General features: G+C 42.6%; 1 protein-coding gene across 9 annotated transcripts in view; it reads left to right on the top strand.

The window, feature by feature from the left end:
• ZCCHC9 (zinc finger CCHC-type containing 9) overlaps nt 1-25847 on the top strand; it is a 66556-nt gene that overhangs the window by 26317 nt on the left and 14392 nt on the right. For 8 of the 9 annotated variants that reach the window (XM_029574116.1, XM_029574105.1, XM_029574095.1 and 5 more), the window contains 2 exons: nt 10499-10940; nt 20233-20383. In XM_029574116.1, coding sequence (XP_029429976.1) covers nt 10536-10940; nt 20233-20383 — 556 coding nt within the window. In that variant the 5' untranslated portion in view covers nt 10499-10535. Of the gene's footprint in view, nt 1-10497; nt 10941-20232; nt 20384-25847 lie in introns of all 9 variants that reach the window. The other variant, XM_029574088.1, reaches the window with a different exon arrangement.

The raw sequence follows: 25847 nt of genomic DNA, 5'->3' as shown, positions 1-25847 counted from the left end.
ATAGAGAGAATGAAAAGTGATTTAAGAAAGCTTGAAGGGTGGTCAAAGATTTGGCGGCTGGGATTCAATGCCAAGAAGTGCAGAGTTGTGCACCTGGGGTGCGGTAATCCAAAAGAGCTATATATGATGGGGATGAAAGACTGATATGCACTGATGAAGAGAGGGATCTTGGGGTAATAGTGTCTAGCAATCTGAAAATGGCGAAGCAATATGACAAGGTGATAGCTAAAGCCAGAAGAATGCTGGGCTGCATTGAGAGAGGAATAACCAGTAGGAGAAAAAGAGGTCCTTATACAGGTCCTTGGTGAGGCCTCACCTGGAGTACTTGTTCAGGTCTAGAGCCTGTATCTCAAAAAAGGATAGAAACTGGATGGAGGTGGTCCAGAGAAGGGTGACCAAAATGGCATGGGGTTTCCAGCGGAAGACTTATGAGGTGAGGTTGAAGGATCTAACTATGTATACCCTGGAAGAAAGGATGTGCTAGAGAGATATGATACAGACCTTCACATACCTAAAACGTTTTAATGATGCATAAACTTCAAACATTTTCTGTTGGAAAGAAATCGGTAGAACTAGGTGTTGCATCTGTCGGTCTCAGACGGCTTTGACCCTTGTTCCTCACCTTTTTCTCTGCTCTCCCTGCTAGCCTTGGGAAGATGGCCACCACCGCGTCTGCAAGCTGCTCTCTCCGGCGTCCCCGGAACGGCTATGGCGTTGCCTACCGCCATGCTTCTCCCAAGGGCCTCCTAGGGTGCGCGAGCGCACTACCCACGTCTTTATTCTAGCTATGGCGCGAATCTCGGGGGCGTCCCCCTCGAGTGACGTCATTTCATTTCATTTCATTTTTTTTTTTCATTTAAAAAGATTTATTAAACGCCTAACACAAAATGGCCTAGGCGATATACAAAATAAACAGACATAATAATAAAAACAATAACATAAAAATAACATACATAGATATGGGTTTCATAGAAACTATCACAAAATATTCCAGACTATCATTAAGGACATATCCCTGGAAAATCGCTGAATTGCATACATAAAGTAAGCTTATCAGGGAAATTCAAAGGTTAACACTCCATGAATTCACAATAGAATTGTAACACATTAACATTGTAATTATGCAATATTAAATGCACAGATTAACAAATAATTCTTAAATACCATCTTGAATTTTTTGACATCATCCAACACCCGGATTTCAAAAGGGATTAGGTTCCATTGGACTGGAGCCGCAATAGAAAAAGAAGTTTCTCTAGTATTAAAGAGTCGTGCCTGACGAACTGTAGGAATTTCTAATAGATTCAACTGTGAGGATCTTAAAGATCTAACAGGTTTGTAGATTCGTAAAAGAGCATTAAACCAAACAGACGACTCTGAAGCACGTAATTTAAACACTATCATACCGATCTTGAACACTATATGCTCTTGAACAGGCAGCCAATTAAGTTTGGCGAGGACAGGAGAGATCTTATCGAAACGTTTAGAAGATGAAACAACTCTAGCCGCTGAATTCAGAATCAATTGAATCGAATGAATGACAAATTTAGGTAGGCCGATGTAAAGACCGTTACAGTAATCAATATGAGGAAAAATTATCGCCCGTACTACCATCAAAAAGTCGGTGTCATATAACAAATGGCGTAAACCGATTAGAAGTCGAAGTTTTAAAAAACCTGATCTGATCAAAGATCTAATCTGGGGTTTAAATGACAAGGTTGAATCAAGCAAAACGCCCAAGCTTTTAATAGGGTTACAGAGAGGAAAAACTAAACCATCGATGGTAATGGTATCATGTAAAGGTAAATCAAGAGGTCTATGAATTAAGAGCATTGTGGTCTTACTAGTATTTAACGACAATTTGTTCTGTTTAAGCCAACGATTGATGGTATTCATACATAATGACAACAAATCAACTGTAGAGGACCAGGAATTCTGAACTTTTATATAAAATTGTATGTCGTCTGCGTAGATCTTGAATCCGTCAGAGATAATAGACAACAACTTAGCTATAGGAGAAAGATAGACATTAAATAACATTGCCGAAAGGGCAGAACCCTGTGGTACATCCGATCTCATTTGTTGTGGGGAGGAACATACATTGTTGAATTTAAAGACTTGAGAGCGATCTGACAGATAGCTCTCAAACCAAGCCAACACTGTTCCTGAAATACCGCATTCTCGTAAACGGAACAATAAAATTTGATGATCAATAGAATCAAAGGCGGCAGTAATGTCAAGAGAAACTAAAATAAACTGTTGTCCACTATCTAGCTTACGTTTAATAGAGTCAACAAGTGATATCAAAAGTAATTCCGTACTAAGTCCACGGCGAAAGCCAAATTGGTGAGGACTTAACTAATTTTTTGGAGAAAAATGAAATCTTAATTGAACTAAGACTATCCCTTCAATTACCTTGGCTACACGGGGAAGAGATGAGATTGGTCAATAATTTGCTAAAATACTAGAATCTAAAGAAGATCTTTTTAACAAAGGCTTAACTATGGCTGATTTTAACATAGAGGGCAAAATACCAGTACTTAATGAAGAATTTATCACATTCACAAAGGAAGCTTTCATCAGTTCAAAAATACCTTTGAAAGTTGAAGTTGAGATATTCAACATGGGACACATAGTGTTATTCAGCTTTCTAATGACGTTGATAACTTCAATTGACGATGTCAAATCAAAGTCGGACCATACAGATAAACTATTAGAGGAAACATCAAGGTGCCATGGACCCACATCTTTAAAAAGTAACAGCAAATTGTCTAATTTAGCTGAAAAGAAATCAGCAAACATATCTGCTGAAAGAGATGATAAAACCCTAGCATCCAGATTCTTCTGGGTAGTTAACTTATGAACCAGCGAAAATAAAACTTTAGGATTATGTCCAATTTCATTAATTTTCTTTGAATAATAGGCCTTCTTAGCTGCTAATATATCCTGCTGATATTTCTTCAGTGAAGCCCGATACGCTAAGGCAGTCTCACGAGAAGGATATTTAATCCATTTTCGTTCATTTTTACGTAATTGTTGCCGAGCTAAAACTACTACAGGAGTATTCCAAGAATGGAATATTCTCCTATTAGCACGTGGAGTCTCAATATGTTGCAAAGGAGCAATCTTGTCTATAGAAGAACTCAAATAGGAAACCCATTCCTCAAAGTACTTGTTGAAATCATCATGCTTTCTCTGATCAGGGAGATCAGGAAGCAAATCCTTCAGTTTATTAATGTCAACAAGAGAACGTTTCTCAACAACCCTACCTAACTCCTCAGGATCTATGAACTCAGTTAATCCCTGCACGGAAAAGCTGATCAAAAAAATGATCTGACCATGGAACTGGTTTAACAACCGGAGCATCTAATAACCGATATTGTGCACCATCGTTAATGAAAACTAAGTCAAGTATATTACCTAAACGATGGGTAGAAGAGGTAATCAATTGGGACCATCCTAAAGAAAGTAAAATCTCCCGGAATGACTGAATTTGAGGGTCAGCGTCAGCTAAATTAAAAGGTAAATTAAAATCACCTAAGAGGAACATCTTATTTAAACATACTGACGATAAAAATAGCTGTTCAAATAACAAAGAAAGGTTAGAATGCAATATCTTAGGGGGACAGTAAACAAGACAAAAAGACACATAAGAATTATAGAAAAGTAATAATTCATGCCATCATTGTATTTAGCCTGCCATCATGGTATTTAGCCTGCCCTTACTTGCTAGCTAATCGAGTTAGCAAGGACTGGAACACGGATTGGATTTGTCCAGCTGCCGCTGGAAGCTCTCTCTCTGCCCTTCGGGGTATTCTGTAACATGGGTACCCGCTCCTCGGGGGCCCTCTGCCTTCCTTTCAGGTGCCTTACTGGGATCAGGTACTCGCTCCTCGAGGGCCTGCTCTCCCTGCCTTGGTTGCCTGCACCTATCTACTTCAGCCTGGTGGAATGACCAACCTAAAAGCTACCATCTAGTAAGTAATCTTATTCTCAGTCTGTCTCATCTACAGCTTTGCCGTGCTGGGAAACCTACACCTGGATCTCCCTATACCAACTTGGTGAGACAGGTTCCCTCTGCTGAGGGTCCCTGGACTGCTACCTCTGGATCACCTCACTACTGCCACCTCTGATGGTATACATCAGCTGTACAATAAAAGATCTAACTCAGTGTTTGTGCGTCCTGAGTCGAGCACATCCAATCTTTGGGTTGGAGAAGCGGTAAGATCGTCTTTAGGGATACCATTTTGAATTTTTCTTTGACCAAATGTTTGTTCAACTCTCTGAGATCCAAGATTGGTCTCAGGCCACCGGTCTTCTTGGGAATTAGGAAATACAGTGAGTAGAATCCCTTGTTGCGAGCTTGAGATGGAATTTGACGAATTGCTCGCTGGTGGAGGAGGGATGCGATTTCCTGCTGTAGTTGATTCTGTTGGCCCCGAGATTGGGGGGACAACAGGTGCGGTTGAGTGGGTTTGACGTTGAAATGGAGTTGATATCCCTGTCTTACTATTTCCAGAACCCATAAATCCGTGATGATGGCTTCCCAGTAAGATAGGCACAACGAAATTCTGCCCGGTGGGTACGGAGGCAGTGATGATGGCAGCGGCACTAAAAAGAGGGTGTTGATTTTGCAGTCACCTGCGGTTTTTGTGATGGTTGCCGCTGTGGTCTTGGCCTTCCCCTTCTAGGATGAGGAGGCAGCGTCGTTGCCCGCTGCGGGGGGTTGTAAGGAGCGGGTCGAAACTGTTGGTATTGACGAAATGTTTTTAACAGTGATGCAGTATTTTTTTTTCTTCATGATGCAAACATGTTTTGTATGAAATTACCGTATTTTTCGCTCCATAAGACGCACTTTTTTTCCCCCAAAAGTGGGGGGGGGGGGGGGAAATGTCTGTGCGTCTTATGGAGCGAATATAAAAAAAAATTAAAAATCTAACAAACCCCCCCCCAGACCTGCCAAATTAATTTACTATAACCCCCCCACCCTCCTGACCTCCCCAAATCACTGGGGTCTGTGACATAGTAAAGGCAAAGGGCCGTCGGTGCCATTTTGATTGCTGGCAGCCGACGGCCCAAGTCCAGGAGATTGGCTCCTGGACCCCGCTGGACCACCAGGCACTTTTGGCAGGTCTTAATTAATAGCAGGTAATGGATTTCTCCTCCAAGAACTTATCCAATCCTTTTTTGAACCCAGCTACACTAACTGCACTAACCACATCTCCTGGCAACAAATTCCAGAGTTTAATTGTGCATTGAGTGAAAAAGAACTTTCTCCGATTAGTTTTAAATGTGCCACTTGCTAACTTCATGGAGTGCCCCCTAGTCTTTCTATTATCTGAAAGAGTAAATAACTGATTCACATCTACCCATTCTAGACCTCTCATGATTTTAAACACCTCTATCATATCCCCCCTCAGCCATCTCTTCTCCAAGCTGAACAGCCCTAACCTCTTTAGTCTTTCCTCATAGGGGAGCTGTTCCATTCCCCTTATCATTCTGGTCGCCCTTCTCTGTACCTTCTTGGGGGGGGGGGGTCAGGAGGATGGGGGGTTGTTAATTAATTTAAAGGGTTGGGATGGGGGGGTCCCACAGGAATAGAAATAGAAAGACAAAAGTTTTTTCTGATCTGGGGACTGGACCGAAATGGCCCTCCCCAGACCCAAAAACAAAATGGGGAGAGAAAAAAATGTTATGCACTCCCCTAATTTGCTCCATAAAACGCACAGATGCCTGGGGACAGAGCCGGTTTAGCACAAATTGGTTTTTTTTGTTTTTTTTAATTTTCCCCCTCTGAATCCTAGGTGCGTCTTATGGAGCGAAAAATACCGTAATCATTTTACCCGTCATTGAAGGTGTTTTTCATGTGGTAAAGCCCTATTGCAGCTTAGTGAATGAGCCTCTAAGTTGGTGAATGAGGTAATGGAGGGTGAAATGACTTACCCAAGGTCACAAGGAGCATCAGTGGGAGAAGTAGCTTTAGAAATCTGGTCTCCCTGATTCTCAGCCAGTGGCGTAACCACTGGTGGGCCTGGGTGGGCAGCTGCCCACCCAATTCAGACCCAGGCCCACCCAACTGGCACCGGAACTGCAAGGCTGTCGCGGGATCCCATCCCCGCGACAGCAAACAGGAGGACCCATGCCTGGCGCGCCATCACAGCACACATGGGGAAGCAGTGCTGCGGCCGTATGGCCGACCAATCTTCCTGTTTGGGGGGGAGCAGAAGCTCCGCGCACAGCTTCCGCTTCCTCCCCCAAAGCAGGAAGATCAGCTGGCCTCTCCTGCTGCCACCGGCCTCCTGCTATCTTCGGGCCGTACGGCCCACCAATCTTCTTGTTTGGAGCAGGGGGAGCGGAAGCGCAGCGCACAACTTCCACTTCCTCCCCCTCGCTCCCCCGTCCCCAAGCAGGAAGATCGGTGGGCCGTACGACCCGAAGATAGCAGGAGGCCGGTGGCAGCAGGAGAGGCCAGCTGATCTTCCTGCTTTGGGGGGAGGAAGCGGAAGCTGTACACGTGCTTGAATGTGTATGTGTGGGTGAGAATGGGAGCCTGACTGTGTGTGTGTGTGTGTGAAAATTGGAGCATGGGTGTGTGTGGGAGTGAGATTGGAATCTTGAATGTGTGTGGGTGAGAATAGAAATTTGAATATGTGGGTGAGACTGGGAGCATGGGTTTGTGGATGAGAATGAGAGTCTGGGGTTTTGTGTGTGGGTGAGAATGGGTGCCCGGATGTGCGTCTGTGTGTGCATAAGAATATAAGCCTGGGGAGGGGTGAGAAAGTGAGAGCTTGTATGTTTGTCTGCAGAGAATGTGAGCGTGTGTGTGTGTGTAAGGGAAGAAGACAGTAATAGAAGAAAGACACTGAAAAGGAGTTAGGAAATGAGCAACAAGGGAAAAAAAATGAGAAAGAGACCAGGACCAACTGATTAGAAAAATACAAAGATCAGACAACAAAGGTAAAAAAAAAATTATTTTGAGATGTTAGCAGTTTAAATATAAGCAACACAACCGCTCTCTCAAAATTTATGGACAGGTAGTAGTGTATAAAATCGTAATAATAAGAAGGCTAAAGTACCACAAATCACCATGAATTATGTTTTTTTTGTATCATTAAGTAGACCGTAGATGTGAATGCTATTCAGCATAACGTTTTACACCAGTAGTATAATCATGGGTCAGAAAAGAATTTTATATGCTTAATGAGTCCAAAGTGAAAAGAATTCAAAGTTGATGTAGCATGACATTTCACATTGTATTCATTATTGCAGAATTTCTTAACGCATCATAGTATTGACAACATTCACTTTCTTAAGATAATGTAGCTACTTAGCTTTTTTTGCATGCGAAGAAATGCCTGAGAGTTTAAAGATGTTACAAGGCTCGAGGTGTACTAGCCCGACACTGACCGTGTTTCAGCGTCTGCCTTCATCAAGGGGCCGAATGTATGTGAGATGATTTTCGCGGCATTTTCACCAACATGGAAGTAATGCGTTTCCTCACATTCCTACATTATCTTAAGAAATTGAATGTTGTCAATCCTATGATGCGTTAAGAAATTCTGCAACAATGAATACAATGAGAAATGTCATGCTTCATCAACTTTGAATTCTTTTCACTTTGGATTCATTAAACATATAAAATTCATTTCTGACCCATGATTATACTACTGGTGTGAAAAGTTATGCTGAATAGCATTCACATCTACACCTATGTATGAGGTCTACTTAATGATACAAAAAACGTAATTCACGGTGATTTGTTTTGTTGATAATCTGTGGTACTTTAGCCTTATTATGAGCAATTTAAATGTCATCTTTGGGAATGTGCATTTCTTATAGTTTTGTATTTTGCTCTTTCTTAAGTATTCCACTGTTCAGAAATTTTAGTTTCTCAGGCTTTCTATTTTGGTTTTATCTGCATGTTTCTGTTTCTAATTTATAGTCTCATTTCTATATTAGATAATGGTCGGTCTCAGTTTTGCCTGTGTGTGACAGAAATGCAGTATTTCTGCTTGTGTGTAGTTTCTCTGTAGTAGTAGTCCAGCTTGTTCTGTTATTCCAGTAGGTGATGTATTAATGTTCTAGGGCCTGGTGTAGTAAGAACATAAGAACATAAGAAAATGCCATACTGGGTCAGACCAAGGGTCCATCAAGCCCAGCATCCTGTTTCCAACAGTGGCCAATCCAGGCCATAAGAACCTGGCAAGTACCCAAAAACTAAGTCTATTCCATGTAACCATTGCTAATGGCAGTGGCTATTCTCTAAGTGAACTTAATAGCAGGTAATGGACTTCTCCTCCAAGAACTTATCCAATCCTTTTTTAAACCCAGCTACACTAACTGCACGAACCACATTCTCTGGCAACAAATTCCAGAGTTTAATTGTGCGTTGAGTAAAAAAGAACTTTCTCCGATTACTTTTAAATGTGCCCCATGCTAACTTCATGGAGTGTCCCCTAGTCTTTCTACTATCCGAAAGAGTAAATAACCGATTCACATCTACCCGTTCTAGACCTCTCATGATTTTAAACACCTCTATCATATCCCCCCTCAGTCGTCTCTTCTCCAAGCTGAAAAGTCCTAACCTCTTTAGTCTTTCCTCAGGGGAGTTGTTCCATTCCCCTTATCATTTTGGTAGCCCTTCTCTGTACCTTCTCCATCGCAATTATATCTTTTTTGAGATGCGGCGACCAGAATTGTACACAGTATTCAAGGTGCGGTCTCACCATGGAGCGATACAGAGGCATTATGACATTTTCCGTTTTATTCATCATTCCTTTTCTAATAATTCCCAACATTCTGTTTGCTTTTTTGACTGCCGCAGCACACTGAACCGACTATTTCAATGTGTTATCCACTATGACACCTAGATCTCTTTCTTGGGTTGTAGCACCTAAAATGGAACCCAACATCGTGTAATTATAGCATGGGTTATTTTTCCCTATATGCATCACCTTGCACTTATCCACATTAAATTTCATCTGCCATTTGGATGTCCAATTTTCCAGTCTCACAAGGTCTTCCTGCAATTTATCACAATCTGCTTGTGATTTAACTACTCTGAACAATTTTGTGTCATCTGCAAATTTGATTATCTCACTCGTCGTATTTCTTTCCAGATCATTTATAAATATATTGAACAGTAAGGGTCCCAATACAGATCCCTGAGGCACTCCACTGTCCACTCCCTTCCACTGAGAAAATTGCCCATTTAATCCTACTCTCTGTTTCCTGTCTTTTAGCCAGTTTGCAATCCACGAAAGGACATCGCCACCTATCCCATGACTTTTTACTTTTCCTAGAAGCCTCTCATGAGGAACTTTGTCAAACGCCTTCTGAAAATCCAAGTATACTATATCTACCGGTTCACCTTTATCCACATGTTTATTAACTCCTTCAAAAAAGTGAAGCAGATTTGTGAGGCAAGACTTGCCCTGGCTAAAGCCATGCTGACTTTGTTCCATTAAACCATGTCTTTCTATATGTTCTGTGATTTTGATGTTTAGAACACTTTCCACTATTTTTCCTGGCACTGAAGTCAGGCTAACCGGTCTGTAGTTTCCCGGATCGCCCCTGGAGCCCTTTTTAAATATTGGGGTTACATTTGCTATCCTCCAGTCTTCAGGTACAATGGAGTAAGTAAGGGAGTACTTGCATTGCTGCTTTTTCATAAGGTTGCTGTTATTTGAATCCTGAGAGTCAGTGCTGTGACTGTATGGCAAGGTTTTAGATGCCTCTTTCTTTGCAAGAGTTTGTGTTACTTCACAAAATAGCAGTGGAGGGTTATTTTTTTGCTGAGGTGACACCAGAATTTGAAATTTTTTTTCATATTAGTTGTAATGTGAATTGCCCTAGCTCTCTGCTGCACCTCTTCTGATGATTAATTATATTTTATTGTATTTATGAAGATTTCTGGTTTTCTGCAAAGATGGTTCATAAAAGAATACATTAATTTTTGTTTTATTACATGATTGGATCTGACTGTTTCTATACTTGTGCATTTATAAACTGCAATAAATATAAAATAAATTCTGATTAATAAGGAATTTTTAATGCTTGAAATAATTGAAGTAAATTATTTTAAAGTTTCATACATGATGCATAATGGCTGTTGCAAATTACTTACACTGCACCCTAGAATGGCTTTCTATGGCATTATTTATCAGTAAGAAAACAACTAGTAGTCCTGCATGCCTACAGCCCACCCATGTTAACCTTGTGCCCACCCAAAAAATCAGTTCTGGCTACGCCACTGTTCTCAACCCGCTGTTCTAACAACTAGGCTGTTCTTTCAATTGAGCACCCTTATCTCATTGGAATGCAGAGGAGGCAGTTCCACCAGAGCATGGGAGAAGTAAGGGAGAACCAAGACAGAACGGAGTCCTGAAATCCAAATAAAAATAGAGTATGAAGGAGTAGCTGGTGATAATGCCTTTATTGCTTTGTGACAGGTGTGTCTTGTTCAGGAGAATCTTTATAGAACTGTTTTCTTCTGCAGCATTTGAGTCCTGTGCTGTATCTTTGAAGACATCGCCATGACCCGTTGGGCACGTGCAAACAACAGCCTCAGGAAGAAAGTTCTGGATGCAACACCATGGGAGGAAATGGAGCAAGGTTCTTCCCGCAGTGGGAAAAGAGGTAACTCACAGAAAGGAAAGCTGCATGGGAGGCGCACCCATTCTTCACAAAAGCTCTCTCTAAAAAAGAGTGACCCACATCCAGCAAAAAACAAGAAGAGTAAAAAGAGAAAAGACCACCTCAGTGAAGATGTGAATGGGTTCATGGACTATTTAAAGCAGACTGCACAGGACATACAGAATGGGAAGGTAGAGGGAGCAGCCAGCGAGGAGGTGATGGAGGAGATTTCCACATTACTAAAGAAAGACCAGCGGCGGGACAATAGGAGATTGAAGAGACAGGTGAAAAAGAAAAATCAGATGGTGAGTTCTCCCTTTTTATTCTCTCTTTCTTCGAAGCAGTAAGTGGGACATTATTTAAGGTTACAGTTAAGGTCTGAGGAATATTGATCTTCAGAGCAAGCTACTTTCCTTGACTATTTATTCTTTTCTTAAAATAGATTTTATTTTTAATAGATGTGAAGTAATGTTAGTTTCCTCTTACAGGCTGAGGAATTCTGCTGTTCACAGTGTTGAGTATTTGGATGATTTGAGACTGACATAGATACCTTTTAGCTCAGATTCTCAAGTTAAGAGTCTGGTGCAGGTCACTGTGGGCAGATGGCTATTTGAAGTGGGTTTATTTATTTTATTTGTATTTCGCCTTTCAGAAGCCACTGTTCTATTAATTATTTGTACATATCACAATCCCAATAAATTGAATATCTGCTTGGTTTCAAGAAAGGTGATGCTCCTTCTGGACTCTGAAGAAAGGTGTTATAAAGAATGTTATAAGGCTGCAGTGTTGTGACAAAATGTAGCAATCAGAAATACTGTGCCCATACTGACATTGCAATGTTTTGGCGTTTATACTCCTGCTTCAGGGGCACAAGGCAAAATCTGTAATGCACTTCAAAAAGCAAAAATTAATTCTAAAGGAACTCGCAGTTAAAAAGGACAAAGAATACTCACACATTTCTTACAGTACAATCCCTCTTCCAGACAGCTAACTTTCCTTCCCAATCAGTCTTCAGGCAAAGATCTTTTAAGTTTGAAATTTATTTATTGCACAGATAATTTTCCATTACTTACAATTGTTGCTTCCAAATGTATATGACCCAGGCAGAGATCTTTGTAGCTGGAGATAGGCAGGAGAAGGGAGAATGGAGTTTCTTGGGATTCAGGGTGAGAAGACAAAGGATTCTGAAGCTGATTTAATCTTTAGAATTGAAGCGATAAGAAGGAATGTGAAAAAGCTTATTGTATAACAGAGGTTGCAGGCATCTCTAGCTTTGAGGCAGCATGGTTGAGACTGACTAACAGTCTTGGAGAGTGATTACAGGAAACGTCCCCACAAGCTGGGGCTAGAGGGTGAGATCCAGTGGTAGCGAGCCTAGGATCCATGTGACACAGGGGGGGAACATGAAGGGCAGTCCCATGAGCCAATAAGGCACTTAAGAAGACTCAAGCTAGATTGAGAGGGCATACAGACCCTCCCAAGTGATAGAAAGCAAAGGATGAAGGGAACTTCTCTTAAGGGCAAACTCCCTTAAAGGCAAGGCTCACAGGTTTTTATCGTGGGTTACAAAAAGGTGTTTCCATTCTGTACAGTATATACAGACACAAACATGTACCCACTGCTGGGGACAGAACAAATATACCAATAAAAATTAAAAAGGTGATACAGAAAATAAATACATTAAAACACTAAAAATCAATAAATAAATAAATAAATCAAGTCCAAGTATAGTAAAAACAGAAATTGCAAAAATAGCTTAAAATGGTCATGGTATTAATCAAAATCTTTGAGAAAAATCAGGATTTAACCAATTTCCTGAATTAGAAATAATTTCCATCCAAACGGATATCCAGAGACAGTGGGTTCCAAAGCATGGGGCCTGATATTGAAACACAGACTGTCGAATGCCCTCTCTGAAGGAATTTTATTTAGAGAATAAATTTAAGGAAACCTTTTTTGAGATGATCTCAAACACCGAGATGGTTGTTAAGGGATCAACAAATTGAACAAATATTCAGGAAGACCCTTGGAAAGTGCTTTATAGGTCAAGCAGAATACTTTAAACAAAATTCTACATTGAACAGGTAACATAAGAACATGCCATACTGGGTCAGACCAAGGGTCCATCAAGCCCAGCATCCTGTTTCCAACAGAGGCCAATCCAGGCTACAAGACCCTGGCAAGTACCCAAACACTAAGTATATCCCATGCTACTGATGCTAGTAATAACAGTGCTTATTTTGTAAGTCAACTTGTTTAATAGCAGGTAATGGACTTCTCCTCCAAGAACTTATCCAAAAATTTTTTAAATCCAGCTACACTAACTGCATTAACCACATCCCCTGGCAACAAATTCCAGAGTTTAATTGCGTGAAAAAGAATTTTTTCCGATTAGTTTTAAATGTGCCCCATGCTAACTTTATGGAGTGCCCCCTAGTCCTTCTATTATCCGAAAGAGTAACCGATTCACATTTACCCGTTCTAGACCTCTCATGATTTTAAACACCTCTATCATATCCCCCCTCAGCTGTCTCTTCTCCAAGCTGTACAGCCCTATCCTCCTTTAGTCTTTCCTTATAGGGGAGCTGTTCCATCCCCTTTATCATTTTGATCATCCTTCTCTGTATCTTCTCCATTGCAACTATATATTTTTTGAGATGCGGCGACCAGAATTGTCCGCAGTATTCAAGGTGCAGTCTCTCCATGGAGTGATACAGAGGCATTGTAACATTTTTCCGTTTTTATTCACCATTCCCTTCCTAATTATTCCTAACATTCTGTTTGCTTTTTTTGACTACCGCAGCACACTGAGCTGACGATTTCAATGTATTATCCACTATGACGCCTAGATCTCTTTCCTGGGTGGTAGCTTCTAATATGGAACCTAACATCGTGTAACTCCTGCATGGGTTATTTTTCCCTATATGCATCACCTTGCATTTATCCACATTAAATTTCATCTGCCATTTGGATGCCCAATTTTCCAGACTCACAAGGTCCTCATGCAATATATCACAATCTGCTTGTGATTTAACTACTCTGAATAATGTTGTATCATCTGCAAATTTGATTACCTCACTCATATTCCTTTCCAGATCATTTATAAACATATTGAAAAGCATGGGTCCCAGTACAGATCCCTGAGGCACTCCACGGCCCACCCACCCCCTCCTCTGAGAAAATTGACCATTTAATTCTACTCTCAGTTTCCTGTCTTTTAACCAGTTTGTAATCCATGAAATTACATCGTCACCTATCCCATGACTTTTTAGTCTTCTTAGAAGCCTCTCATGAGGATCTTTGTCAAATGCTTTCTGAAAATCCAAATACACTACAACTACCGGTTCACCTTTCTCTACATGTTTATTAACCCCTTCAAAAAGGTGAAGCAGATTTGTGAGGCAAGACTTGCCTTGGGTAAAGCCATGCTGACTTTGTTCCATTAAACCATCTCTTTCTATATGCTCTGTGATTTTGATCTTTAGAATACTTTCCACTATTTTTCCTGGCACTGAAGTCAGGCTAACTGGTCTCTCGTTTCCCGGATCGCCCCTAGAGCCCTTTTTAAATATTGGGGTTACATTGGCCCCCCTCTAGTCTTCAGGTACAATAGATGATTTTAGTGATAGTTTACAAATTTGAACTAATAGATCTGAAACTTCATTTTTTAGTTCCTTCAGAACCCTGGGGTATATACCATCTGGTCCAGATGATTTACCACTCTTCAGTTTGTCAATCAAGCCTACCACATCTTCTAGGTTCACCGTGATTTGGTTCAGTCCATCTGAATCATTACCCATGAAAACCTTCTCTGGAACAGGTATCTCATCCAACATCCTCTTCAGTAAACACCGAAGCAAAGAAATCTTTTTTTTATGTGTAGGACCAATGACATGTTGAATAAGATTACGATCAGACATAAAAAGTCCAGCACTTTTTTTTCCAACACATGCATTTTTTATTAGTTTATTATTTTAACTCACGGCTAACATAATAGAAATACACAGAGCATGAGAAATATACTTGTAAATGAAGTATGATACATGTATAAAAGGACAAGACTTATCACACTCATCAAATAATATTTATTGTGAAATGATGTAACCGAACCTTAATGGCACTTGTTAGAATGTACTACCCGACACATTTACCAACTTTAATTTATGTGCCTGTATGTAAACCGTTGTATTGGTATATAACTTATCGACGGTATAGAAAAGAGTTTAAATAAGTCATCCAGATTACTAGGTTTGTCTACATGTACATTAAAATCTCCTAACATAATTAGGGCATCAAACTTAGAAGCACACTCTGCCAAGAGTTCCAGAGTTTCGGCCAGCAATGGTCTCGATTGTCAGGAGGGTTATACGCCATCAAAATCCAAAAAGGGAAGTCGAATTCAACTTTAACCAACAGCGCCTCAATCCATTTTAAGGCTATAAGTTCAGTCTCACTAATATGAAGTAAACTGGAAAAGATCAAAGCTACACCACCACCATGTCTATCTGCCCTATTAGCATAAAAAGAATAATCATTGGGACATGCTGCCTGAAGGCAAAAGCTTTCACCGTCATGCAGCCAGGTTTCAGAAAGTGCCAAAAAATGTGTTTTATGCTCAACAATTAAATCAGACACTAAAGATGATTTAGAATTTTAAAGAAAAAAAATTTAACAGAGCACAATTAATCTCCATAAATCTCTTGCACGTTGGGATCTGAAAACTTTCACAAAAGGGAAACAAAGGAGGTACTCAAAGTCTTTGAAATTTAGATCTCCTAAAATCTCGTTTAATGATAACAGGGATAGAAGCCATAGACGGGTCTTAATTTCACCATAAAAGAAATGTTCAATTCCAAAGCTAAATGCGCACAAAGGGACAGGCCCTTAGGGGTGACCCTTTGGTGGCATCCCGCCTACGGGCCTTCCCCTTTTCAAGAAGTCAATCAGTGTTGTGGGAGGATCGCTGACATCAGGGGGGAGGAGACCAGAGTAGGGGGGGTGGAAGCAGCCAGCAGCCCCCATGGGGCACGGTCAGCCAGGAGCAGTAAAGTGCAAGAACAGAACATGGAAGAAAAACAGCAGCTCCACAGGCCAAGCTAAGCTCAAATTATCTTTCATAAAACACAGCCCATTCATTTTCTTTGCTTACTCCATGGGGTGTCGTCGTATGCCATTTATAGATAAATCTTTGTTCATGGTGTATAAGAAAACACAAAAAATCTCCTCTACATGTGGTTTTTATTTTTTTTTAACCTAATTCTGATATGGCAAACCGAAGATCTTGTGGAGTATTGATTCAGTGATATCCAGCATGAGACTAAAAGTCCATCTGTCTTATTCCATCAAATGCCGCTTAAATGCTCTTGTATTCTAACTCGAATGGAACATATCTTTCAAATATGTAATAAACTGGCACGGGCAACAGATAATATAAATAACTCTAGTGTTTACCAAGTGGTGTGCTGCCTTAACACACACACTGGCCAATTTTGAAACACAAGCTCATTGCCACAAAAAGAATTTAAGCAAACATTGCAATGGCTATATGGAAAATGTCCTAATATTACTGTAGTTTGTGTGGTTTCATGACACTTGGAAGACAGAGAAGTAGAATGGACCACATAGTCTCTGATGTTGAAGCCCATTTCAATCGTCCGTGTCTGAGTAGTATAAGATAGATATGCATTACAGATTTTGCCTTGGGCCCCTGAAACAGGCATATATCCGCCGAAACATTGCAGTATCTGGCATGGGCACAGCATGGTTTGTTGCTACAATGCCACCGTTTTGTCACAATGCTGCTGCCTTATAACATCCTTTATAACGCCTTTCTTCTGATTCCTGCTAAGCAATAAAGTTGCAGCCAACCTGCTGCCCATCAGACAAGACCATAGCTGAGTGAAGACAAAAACAGAGAAAAATATCTCTTTCTGTTTCAACATCTTCAGTCACCTCAGACACTTAATATTCCAGCAGGCGCTCTTTCTGCTTCATGTAGTTCTCTCCATAGCTCTCATATTACCGTCTGAGTTCTTCTCAATCTCTTTCCTCCTTTTGCAACTCTTTGCCACTTAGATGTTTCTCGATGTGGAAGAGATTTAGGTAATGTTGGACCGTCTTGTTGCGATTGTCGCTGCCCGACGTCTCCACTCCGCCCGCCTTACCTCTTTGGCGACTCCCTCTTTGGTCGATGGAGTTTGGCTGCCGCGGCGTTATCTTGCCGACCTCCTCCGGCATTCCCGGACCGGCTAGACACTGCCTTCCGCCATGTTTCTCCTGAGGCCTAAGAGCGCACGCACAACGCGGCCCCGACTCAAGTACCAGCTGTGGCGCGAACCTCAGGGGCGTCCCCCTGAGATGACGTCATCATCACCGGATATTTAAAGGTCTCTTGTTTTGCTAGCTAATCGAGTTAGCAAAGGGTTTCCTACCTAGCTGCCTCCAGGTATCGCTGCGGATGGGATTCGCTCTCCGCTTACCTTGCTACTCTGCCTCCTCAGACTTTACCAGGGATACCCGCTCCTCGGGGGCCTTGCTCTCTCTCTTGCTTTTCAGGTCGCAGTCTGGAACCGGTACTTGCTCTTCGAGGGCCCACGTTCCCAGACCTGCTACCGAATATAACTTCTGCCAGGAAGTCATCGCTGCCTATGACACAAGTGAGAGCAGAAATACACAATAAGCAGCCAGATGTCCAATCTGTGAAAATTTATTGTGTAGAATCAATATATGCAATGAGCCCGACTCCAGCCGAGTTTCGCCCTCTTTCAATAGGGCTGCATCAGGGGCTAAAAACATACAATAAATAACATTAAATAATATAAAAACAAAATTACAAACTGATAACATGTAATAAACAAACAAACATATATAATGAACATATAAACTGATAACATGGGTATATGTGGTGTTATCAATTTATATGTTCATTTTATATGTTTGTTTGTTTATTACATGTTATCAGTTTGTAATTTTGTTTTTATATTATTTAATGTTATTTATTGTATGTTTTTAGCCCCTGATGCAGCCCTATTGAAAGAGGGCGAAACTCGGCTGGAGTCGGGCTCATTGCATATATTGATTCTACACAATAAATTTTCACAGATTGGACATCTGGCTGCTTATTGTGTATTTCTGCTCTCACGGCTTTATTAAGCAGCCTTCCTTGCTGTTTTGTCAGTATGACACAAGTGAGTTACCATCTCTCTCTCAGAGCTTTCCCTGGAACCAGGTACTCGCTCCTCGAGGGCCTACTTCATTCCAGCTCCGGGGCTGTTCCAAGAGACTATTGTGTGAGTGTTACCATCAAGGTTCTGTTCCTGAACTCTGCATACCCTGCCCTACTCACTATCTCAGTTTCTCTCTAGCTAAGCCATCCTGGGATCGCTGTTCCAGTGCCTGAGGGACTACAGCCCAGCCGGGTGTTTCCAGCTCACTACTGCCACCTCTGGTGGTTCTTTAAAACAATTTAAAAGAACTAGTGTGTCTGTCTTCCAACTCTGAGCCTTACCGGTGGTCCCTCTCAGGATCTTCCCCCGTGGGCGTGGTCATCTGCCACCGGCCCAAGGATCCACCCACAACTATCACAAATAACATGTCTTTTATGGAGATTGCTGCCTTTTTTAAAATTCCTGCGGCCTCCTCAGTAGTACGAACCCTAGTAGTGGACCCACTTATGGTAAATGATAGCCCAAAAGGATAGAGCCACTTATAACATATTCCCTGCTGTCAAAGCATCCGTAGTTCCTTGCAACATTTTAAAGGCAGTGGGGAGAGGTTATTATAGATCTCTATATGTTCTCCTTTCCAAGTAAAACTCTACATGGTTCTTAGCTTTCGCATTACATAGTCCTTTACAAAGAAGTTATGCTGCCACACCACAATGTCCCGAGATTTATTGCAAAACACTGGGCCTAAAGATCGATGGGTCCTGTCCACAGAAATTTCTTGGGTAATATTTCCTTCCTCTTCCTGGATAGAGTCACATATTGACTTCACTACCTCCACCATATCAGAAAAAGCCTAACTTTTAGGGACCCCCTCGGATCCTACTATTACATCTCTGACTCTGCTTTTCAATGTCTTCAGTTTTGTCTACAAGTTCATCATTAGCTTTTTTTTTTTTTTTCATGGTTTGTGTTTCGGATTGTAGCAGCATCACAGTTTCACCATGTTCGTATGAATGCACCTCTACATCCCCTCCATTTTGTGACTTAGATCTTTTAAGTCTTGACGTAGTTCTCCCACATTCTCCCAAATCTCGCTTTTAATAGCCATCATATCTGCTTTTAAATCTCAAAAGCAATTCAGAGGATCTGCCTTAGCAGATACCATGAGCGCTATATGTCTCCTCCTCATCCTTCCGATCAGCAAGCGTTTCTACATGGGCCACACCATCTTATATATGCGACTCTTTTTGGCCACTCGCATTGCTGGTCAAAAAAAAAACTCCTGGAAGTCAACTATTTTCTTGCATTGAGAGCAGCAGCAGAATATTGCATGCTAAGCTTCTGCTGTTTATATCTACCCATCGATTTTAGGGCTAAAAATTGCTAATTTAATCAGAGGCTCCTCGGAGTACCAGACTCAGGATACTGTCTTAGATGGATGACATCACTTCCTCCACCAAGTAGATATTTTAATAGAATTTATTTGGATTGTGGTATATACAAATAATTGATGGCTTCTTTTACAATTTTATGTGCATTTGATTAATGATACATACGTGCTGCAAAAAACAAAAAGAAAACATTTTTTTTTTACTTTAATCATTCTGGAATATGATTATATGTGGTGCTACATAAATAACATGTGCATTGAAGAGCACCTTTGTATACCAGTAAGTCATTGCGATTATACGTTTCTAGTAAAGGATGAGGATTTTACAAGGCACACTGCCCATGTTAGCTGCATATTTGCTTTTTAGAGTTTAGTGTTTTTGGCTTGTTTTGTGTGTGTGTGTGTATATATGTATATGTGTGTGTGTGTGTGTGTGTGTATATATATATATATGTGTGTGTGTGTGTGTGTATATATATATATATATATATATATATATATATATATATGATATCTTATTTAAGCTATTTCCTATGTTTTGTTAGTCAGACATTATATCTCTTTGATTTTAATTAGGGCAATATAATTTGACTCTGAAGGTGTGTGCTGCTATTTTTAAATGTTTATTCTCCTATCATCTTCCTGTTTATTTGTTCAAATTTTTTAGAATGTTTTATATGTCTGATCATTTTATATCATCCTCTACTATGAGCGATACCAGAGGGGCAGAATATAAAAATGTCAAGAGTTTGGGGGAGAGGACATCCTGCCACTAGACCAGCATTTTAAGCTAGAGAAACTTCCAAAAAGAGCCTGAACTGAGATGCTAGCACAAACCTAAAACACAGTTCAGACCTACAGAGGCACATTGTGTGTCATGGCCAGGGAAAGCCTTGTATCAGCACCCGCAGGAACTCTCTTAGCATTTTTTCCACTTTCTAAAACATTTCTACTTATTGCTCTACTTTTTTCTTAAGCTGCCCTCTGCTATGTGCCACTGCCTCTTTATTCAATAACTTGAGTTTCTTTCTGTTGTTTTAGTTGTGCTTCCACTGTCGAAAGCCTGGCCATGGACTCGCAGATTGTTCAGAGGCCCATAGAAGTCAGGAGATGGGAACTGGAATTTGCTATCGCTGTGGATCCACGGAGCATGAACTCAACAAGTGCAGAGCCAAAGTAGATCCAGCCCTCGGTACAGTGAATTATTATTCCTTGGCCATGGCTTGGGTGCTAGGACAGCATTTTCTTGAAGAGCATTGCGATTCCTGACTCTCAACGTGATAGTTTACCCTAGCTAGGAACAAAACTTCACTTTATGTATGCAGTGGATGTCGCCATTTGCAAATTTTTAGATTGCAATAGTCCATCTTTTGTGGTTGTAATTGTGCACGTTTTTCAGTTTTTAGGTATGGAGGATATAAGAATTGAGCTTCCTTTTTGTCCTGCAGACCAGTCCACACCTGCGGAATTCCCTTTCTTGCTAGTAGGTGGAGGCAGAGAACTTTTTTTCCACGTTCATTTTTTTTTTTTTTGCTTACGTCATTCACCCTATATATTTTGGGATAGCTGGGAGGTTGCTAAGTAGTTCTCTGTCTCCAGTTAGGTGAGAGGTATACTGGGATAGATAGGGACTATAAAAAAAAAAAAACCAAAACAAAAAACAGAGAGAAGTAGGAATAGGGCAGGGTAGTTAGACTCCAGGGAGAACCCCGGAGTAGTCCTAAGCAAGCCATGGTCTGCATAGGGCAGTTCCAGGAGGGGGAGGCCCGCTCATAGGAAGTGGTTCGGTGTCCTTAGCCACAGCAGCGGGAACACAGGCTTCTCCCCCTCCAGCGGCAAGGCACAGTGCCGAGAGGGACCGGAAATATGCACAATGTGGGACAAGAAAGAGGAGCTTCATTGCGGGCTCCTTTTGCCCCCGCTGTGATGGCTGTGAATCACCAGAGGACAGACAGCAGTGAGGAGGGGAGGGGCGGATTGCAAACAGATGCACCACCCACACCAGCTCAGAGGGAGCCACGTGGGCAGCCTGATCGGGAAGAGGACCCATCATGGGGGAATGCAGTCGAGGTGCGGGCTGGCTCTGAGTTAGAGAGAGAAGCCCTAGAGGGAAGAAGGCAAGGCACATCGCAGGAAACTGAGTTTTCCTAGCGTGTAGCCAGGTGGGGTTATGCTCCTCTGCCAGCAGATGGAGACAGAGACAGGATTCAAAGCTGACGTCACCCTACATACATCCCTGCAGTTGCTTTACGTCTTCCCTCCGTGGCCCCTGCTAGATAGGGTCATTCGCAGAATCAAGCACCACAGGGGATTAGTCCTTCTAGTAGTGCCAGATTGGCCCAGGTGTCTGTTGTATGTGGACATGTGGAGACCCCCCCTGTGCCTCCCACTGCACAGGGATCTCTGTTACAGCAGGGACCGGTCCTTCACAAGGATCAGACTTGATTCTGTCTTACAGTCTGGCCCTTGAGAGGGCTCGCCTGATGAAGCGAGGATATTCGGCGGAAGTAATTGCCACCTTACTCCGCATGCAGAAGTTCTCTACAACCCTAGCGTATGTGCGGGTCTGGAGAGTATTTGAGGAATGCGGTGTTTCCCCTCAGATGGTCAAAATCCCACTAATTCTGGAATTTTTGCAGGATGGCTTGAATAAAGGTTTGACCCTTAACTCCTTGAAGGTCCAGGTAGCAACTCTTTCCTGTTTCTGGGATAAGATGAATGGAACCAGCCTGTCGGCTCATCTGGACGTGGCCTGTTTTCTGAAAGGGGTGAAGCACCTCCGGCCACCCCTATGGTGGTGTTTCCCTTGTGGAATCTTAATCTAGTATTGGAGTTTTTGGCAGGGCCCTCCTTTTGGCCGCAGCACAGTGTTTCCTTGTGAATATTAACCTTGAAAACGATGTTCCTGGTGGCTATATGCTCCGCACATTGCATCTCTGAAATACAGGCATTGTCATGTCAAGAACCATTCCTCTGGATGACTCCAGAAGCATTACAGGTTCATACTGTTCCATCCTTCTTGCCCCAAGGTAGTATTAGACTTTCATTTGAATAAATCCATTTTGTTGCCATCCCTAGATAAGCACAAGGACGCGAAAGAATACCGCCTCCGTCATTTGAATGTCAGTAGGCTTTTGGTGCTGTACCTGGAAGTTTCAGAACCAATCTGAAAGGAAGCAGGGTGAACCAGTTTCACGGGCTACCATGGCTCACTGGATTACCTTTTCAGGTTAAAGCTCATTCCACTAGGGATCAGGCGGTCTCATGGGCAGAAGCTAGACTGCTGTCTCCCATCGACATCTGCTGAGCGGTGACGTGGTCCTCCTTGCACACCTTCTCCAGTTTCTGGACCGCAGGCAGCCTCCCGCCACATTTGGGAGTAGCTTAGCTGCATAAGAACGGTGCCAAGGATTCACCTGTGGAGTGAATATCGATTCCAAGAGATTATGGGCAAACCTTCATCCAGTCCCTCGATCAGGACATCTATAATCTTACTGGGGTTCAGTGTTTGTTTGGTTGAGTACAGTTATGGTTATCCGTTTTTAATCAAGTTTTTTCGATAGTATGTCCACAGTGGCTTTTGAAGAGAATACTGAAGGGCTGAGGTCACTGCAGGGATGTATGTAGGGTGCCATCAGCTTTGAAACCTGACTCTGTCTTCATCTGCTGGCAGGGAAGTATAACCCCATTGGTCCTGAGTCCATCAGGCTACGAAACTTTATGGTAAGTAATTTCTCCATTTCCACATAATTTATCTTGCTAATGCACCAGGCCTATAAAGAAATGAAAGCCAAAGGGGCTACATTAGAAGGCCCCCTGGGAAGTAGTTGCCCCTTGGACTACCAATACATGCAGGTTTAAAGAAACCCAGGACAGAGGGAACCCCTGCTGCCCTTCCCTGGTGATTCAGAAAGTGATACAGGGGATTTGGGAACTCCCAGAGGAAGCTCTTGTGGAGGAGGAGGGGGGAGTGAAGGGGAAGATGTAGCAGAGAGATTGTTTAGGAGGGAAGAACTGAGCCTCCTCATAGTAAAGGTTATGCAAACCTTAAGCCTGCAGGAGTCAGGCAAAGAAAATGAGGAGGAAAAGAGCATGTAAGGTGACCCAATACTGAGAGGTATAAGGAGACCAGCAAAAGCCTTTCCCCCTCCACCCTGCTATAGAGCAGATGATTGAGGGAGAGTGGATCACACCCGATGCAGCCCTGAAAGCAAGATCTTTAATGACCTCAACAGGAGGAGATAGGCGACTAAAAGTCCCACCCTGAACCTCCTCCAGTGGGCAGTCACCTAACACTATTTTTCAAGGAGTGAGCCCGAGTCACCAGGGACAGGTGGCTCCTGGAGGTGATCTGCTTAGGGTACTCACTGGAGTTAGCTACCACAGTTCCAGAACTCTTTTTGAAGTCCCCCAGCAGATCGCAGGAGAAAAGAGAGGCAATCATTTTGACTCTAGACAATCTGGTAGCACTAGAAGTGATAGTACCAGTTCCGGCTCCAGAGAGGAGAACAGGTTGTTATTCCCTATACTTTGTAGTACCGGTATTAGGCTTGAAAAGGGTGAACAGAGCCCTCAAGGTGAGAGGGTTCAGAATGGAAACATTGAGGTCAGTCATTGGGGCAGTTAGGGGGAATTTCTGACTGCGCTAGACCTAGCAGAAGCATATTTGCATATCCCCATCAGAGTCACATTGCAGATACCTGAGATTTGCAGTACTGAAGAACCACTATCGGTTCAATGCACTGCCGTTTGGGCTACCCACATCACCAAGAACCTTTACGAAGGTGATGGTAGTAGTGGCATCAGCACTAAGAAAGGAAGGAATTCCAGTGCACCCATACTTGGACAATTGGCTGATCAGAGCCAGGTCAGAGGAGGAGGGTAGCAGCTTCACAAGGAGAGTGAGGGCACTCCTCGAGGAGTTAGGTTAGGCCAAAAGCAGTTTACAGCCTTCCCAAAGGTTAGTGTACCTGGGGCTCAGTTTGACACCAAGCAGGCAAATGTGTTTTTAACAAAAAAGAGGGCAGGCAAACTGAGTTACCAGGTGAGGAAGCTTAAAGGGGCCAGGAAACTGGCAGCAAGAGATTACCTGCAGGTGTTATGATCGAAGGCAGCGACCATAGAGGTAGTCCCATGGGCAAAGGCTCATATGTGCCCACTACAGAGACCATTGCTCTCAAGATGGAACCCCAGCACGTGAAGATATGGAGAGAGGCTCAGGCTCACCTCCAAGGCCAGAACCAGCCTACGTTGGTGGCTAGTCAAAAGCAACTTATTAGCAGGGATAAGCCTAGTTCAGCTGGACTGGGTGACATTAGCAACAGACACCAGCAGGTTAGGCTGGGGAGGGGTGCATTGCAGAGAACAGGTGGTACAGGGCAGATGGTCAGCCAAGGAGAGGGAAGCCTCAACAAACCTGTTGGAGCTGAGAGCAGTAAGGTTGGTGCTCAAATATCTAAGCCCCAGGGTCAGAGCGATGCCAGTAGGAGTCCTTTCGACAGTATCCCAGCAGTGTCTTATAAACAGGCAAGGAGGGACATGAAGTTGGCAGTTAGAGAAAGAAGCAGAGCAGCTAATGAGCTGGGCAGAAAGGAACCTGGCAGAGTTAACAGCCAGTTACATAGCAGGGAAGGAGAACACACAGGCAGACTATCTCAGCAGGTATGCACTAGACCGTGGAGAATGGGAATTAGCGGAGGAAGCATTTTCAAGAATGGTAGGGAGGTGGGGAAGGCCACGAAGGAATGCCAAGGCAGAAAAATTTTTCAGCAGGTGCCAGAAGCAGGGTTCAAAAGGAGTAGATGCCCTAGTCCAGCCGTAGCTGGTGGATCAGCTGCTGTACGTATTTCTGCCATGGCCCTTAATAGCGAGAGTACTAAGGAAAGCAGCAGATCAGGGGGGGTTGGTTCATTCTGGTGGCCCAGACTGGCCCAGAAGGTCATGGTATGTGGACCTAGTGAGGCTAAGCAGGGATGCACCTCTAAAGCTAGGGAAAGCCGAGAACTTGCTCAGTCAAGTGGGAAAAGTCAGATCATTATTATCTTACAGCCTGGCTCTTGAGAAGGACAGGGTAGAGAAAAAAGGCTATTCAAGGGCAGTAGTAGTCAACATGTTAAGATCTAGGAGACACTCTACCTTCTGGGCATATGATAGGGTCTGGAAAGTTTTGAGGAGTTGTGAAAGGGAAGAAAGGTCTCCCCAGAAACAGCAAAAACAAGGGAAATCTTGCAGTTCCTGTAGGATGGCCTAGAGAAAGGGTTAGCTCTAAACTCTTTCAAAGTGCAGGTGGCAGCATTAGCCTGTTTTAGGGGCCAAATGCAAGGAAGCTCCCTAGGGGCTCACCCTGACATAGCACATTTCTTGAGAGCAGCAAAACACATGTGGCCTCTGAAACGCCAGGTAATACCCATGTGGGACCTTAATGTGGTCCTTAGGGCCTTGTCCAAGGCACTCTTTGAACCACTTACAGGAGCAACATTAAGGGACCTCATTTTAAAGGCAGTCTTTTTAGTGGAGATATGCTCAGCCCGAAGAGTCTCAGAGATTCAGGCATTGTCCTGTAGGGAGCCCTACCTGTCAATTCACAAAGACAGGGTAGTTATTCATCCTGTCCTGTTCTTACATAAGGTGCTGTCAGAGTTTCATTCAAATCGGGA

This window comes from Rhinatrema bivittatum, chromosome 1 (assembly GCF_901001135.1).
Source record: "Rhinatrema bivittatum chromosome 1, aRhiBiv1.1, whole genome shotgun sequence".
Classification (NCBI taxonomy): Eukaryota; Metazoa; Chordata; class Amphibia; order Gymnophiona; family Rhinatrematidae; genus Rhinatrema; species Rhinatrema bivittatum.
Note: the sequence above shows the minus strand (reverse complement) of the source record. Positions and strands in the feature narration are given on the sequence as shown.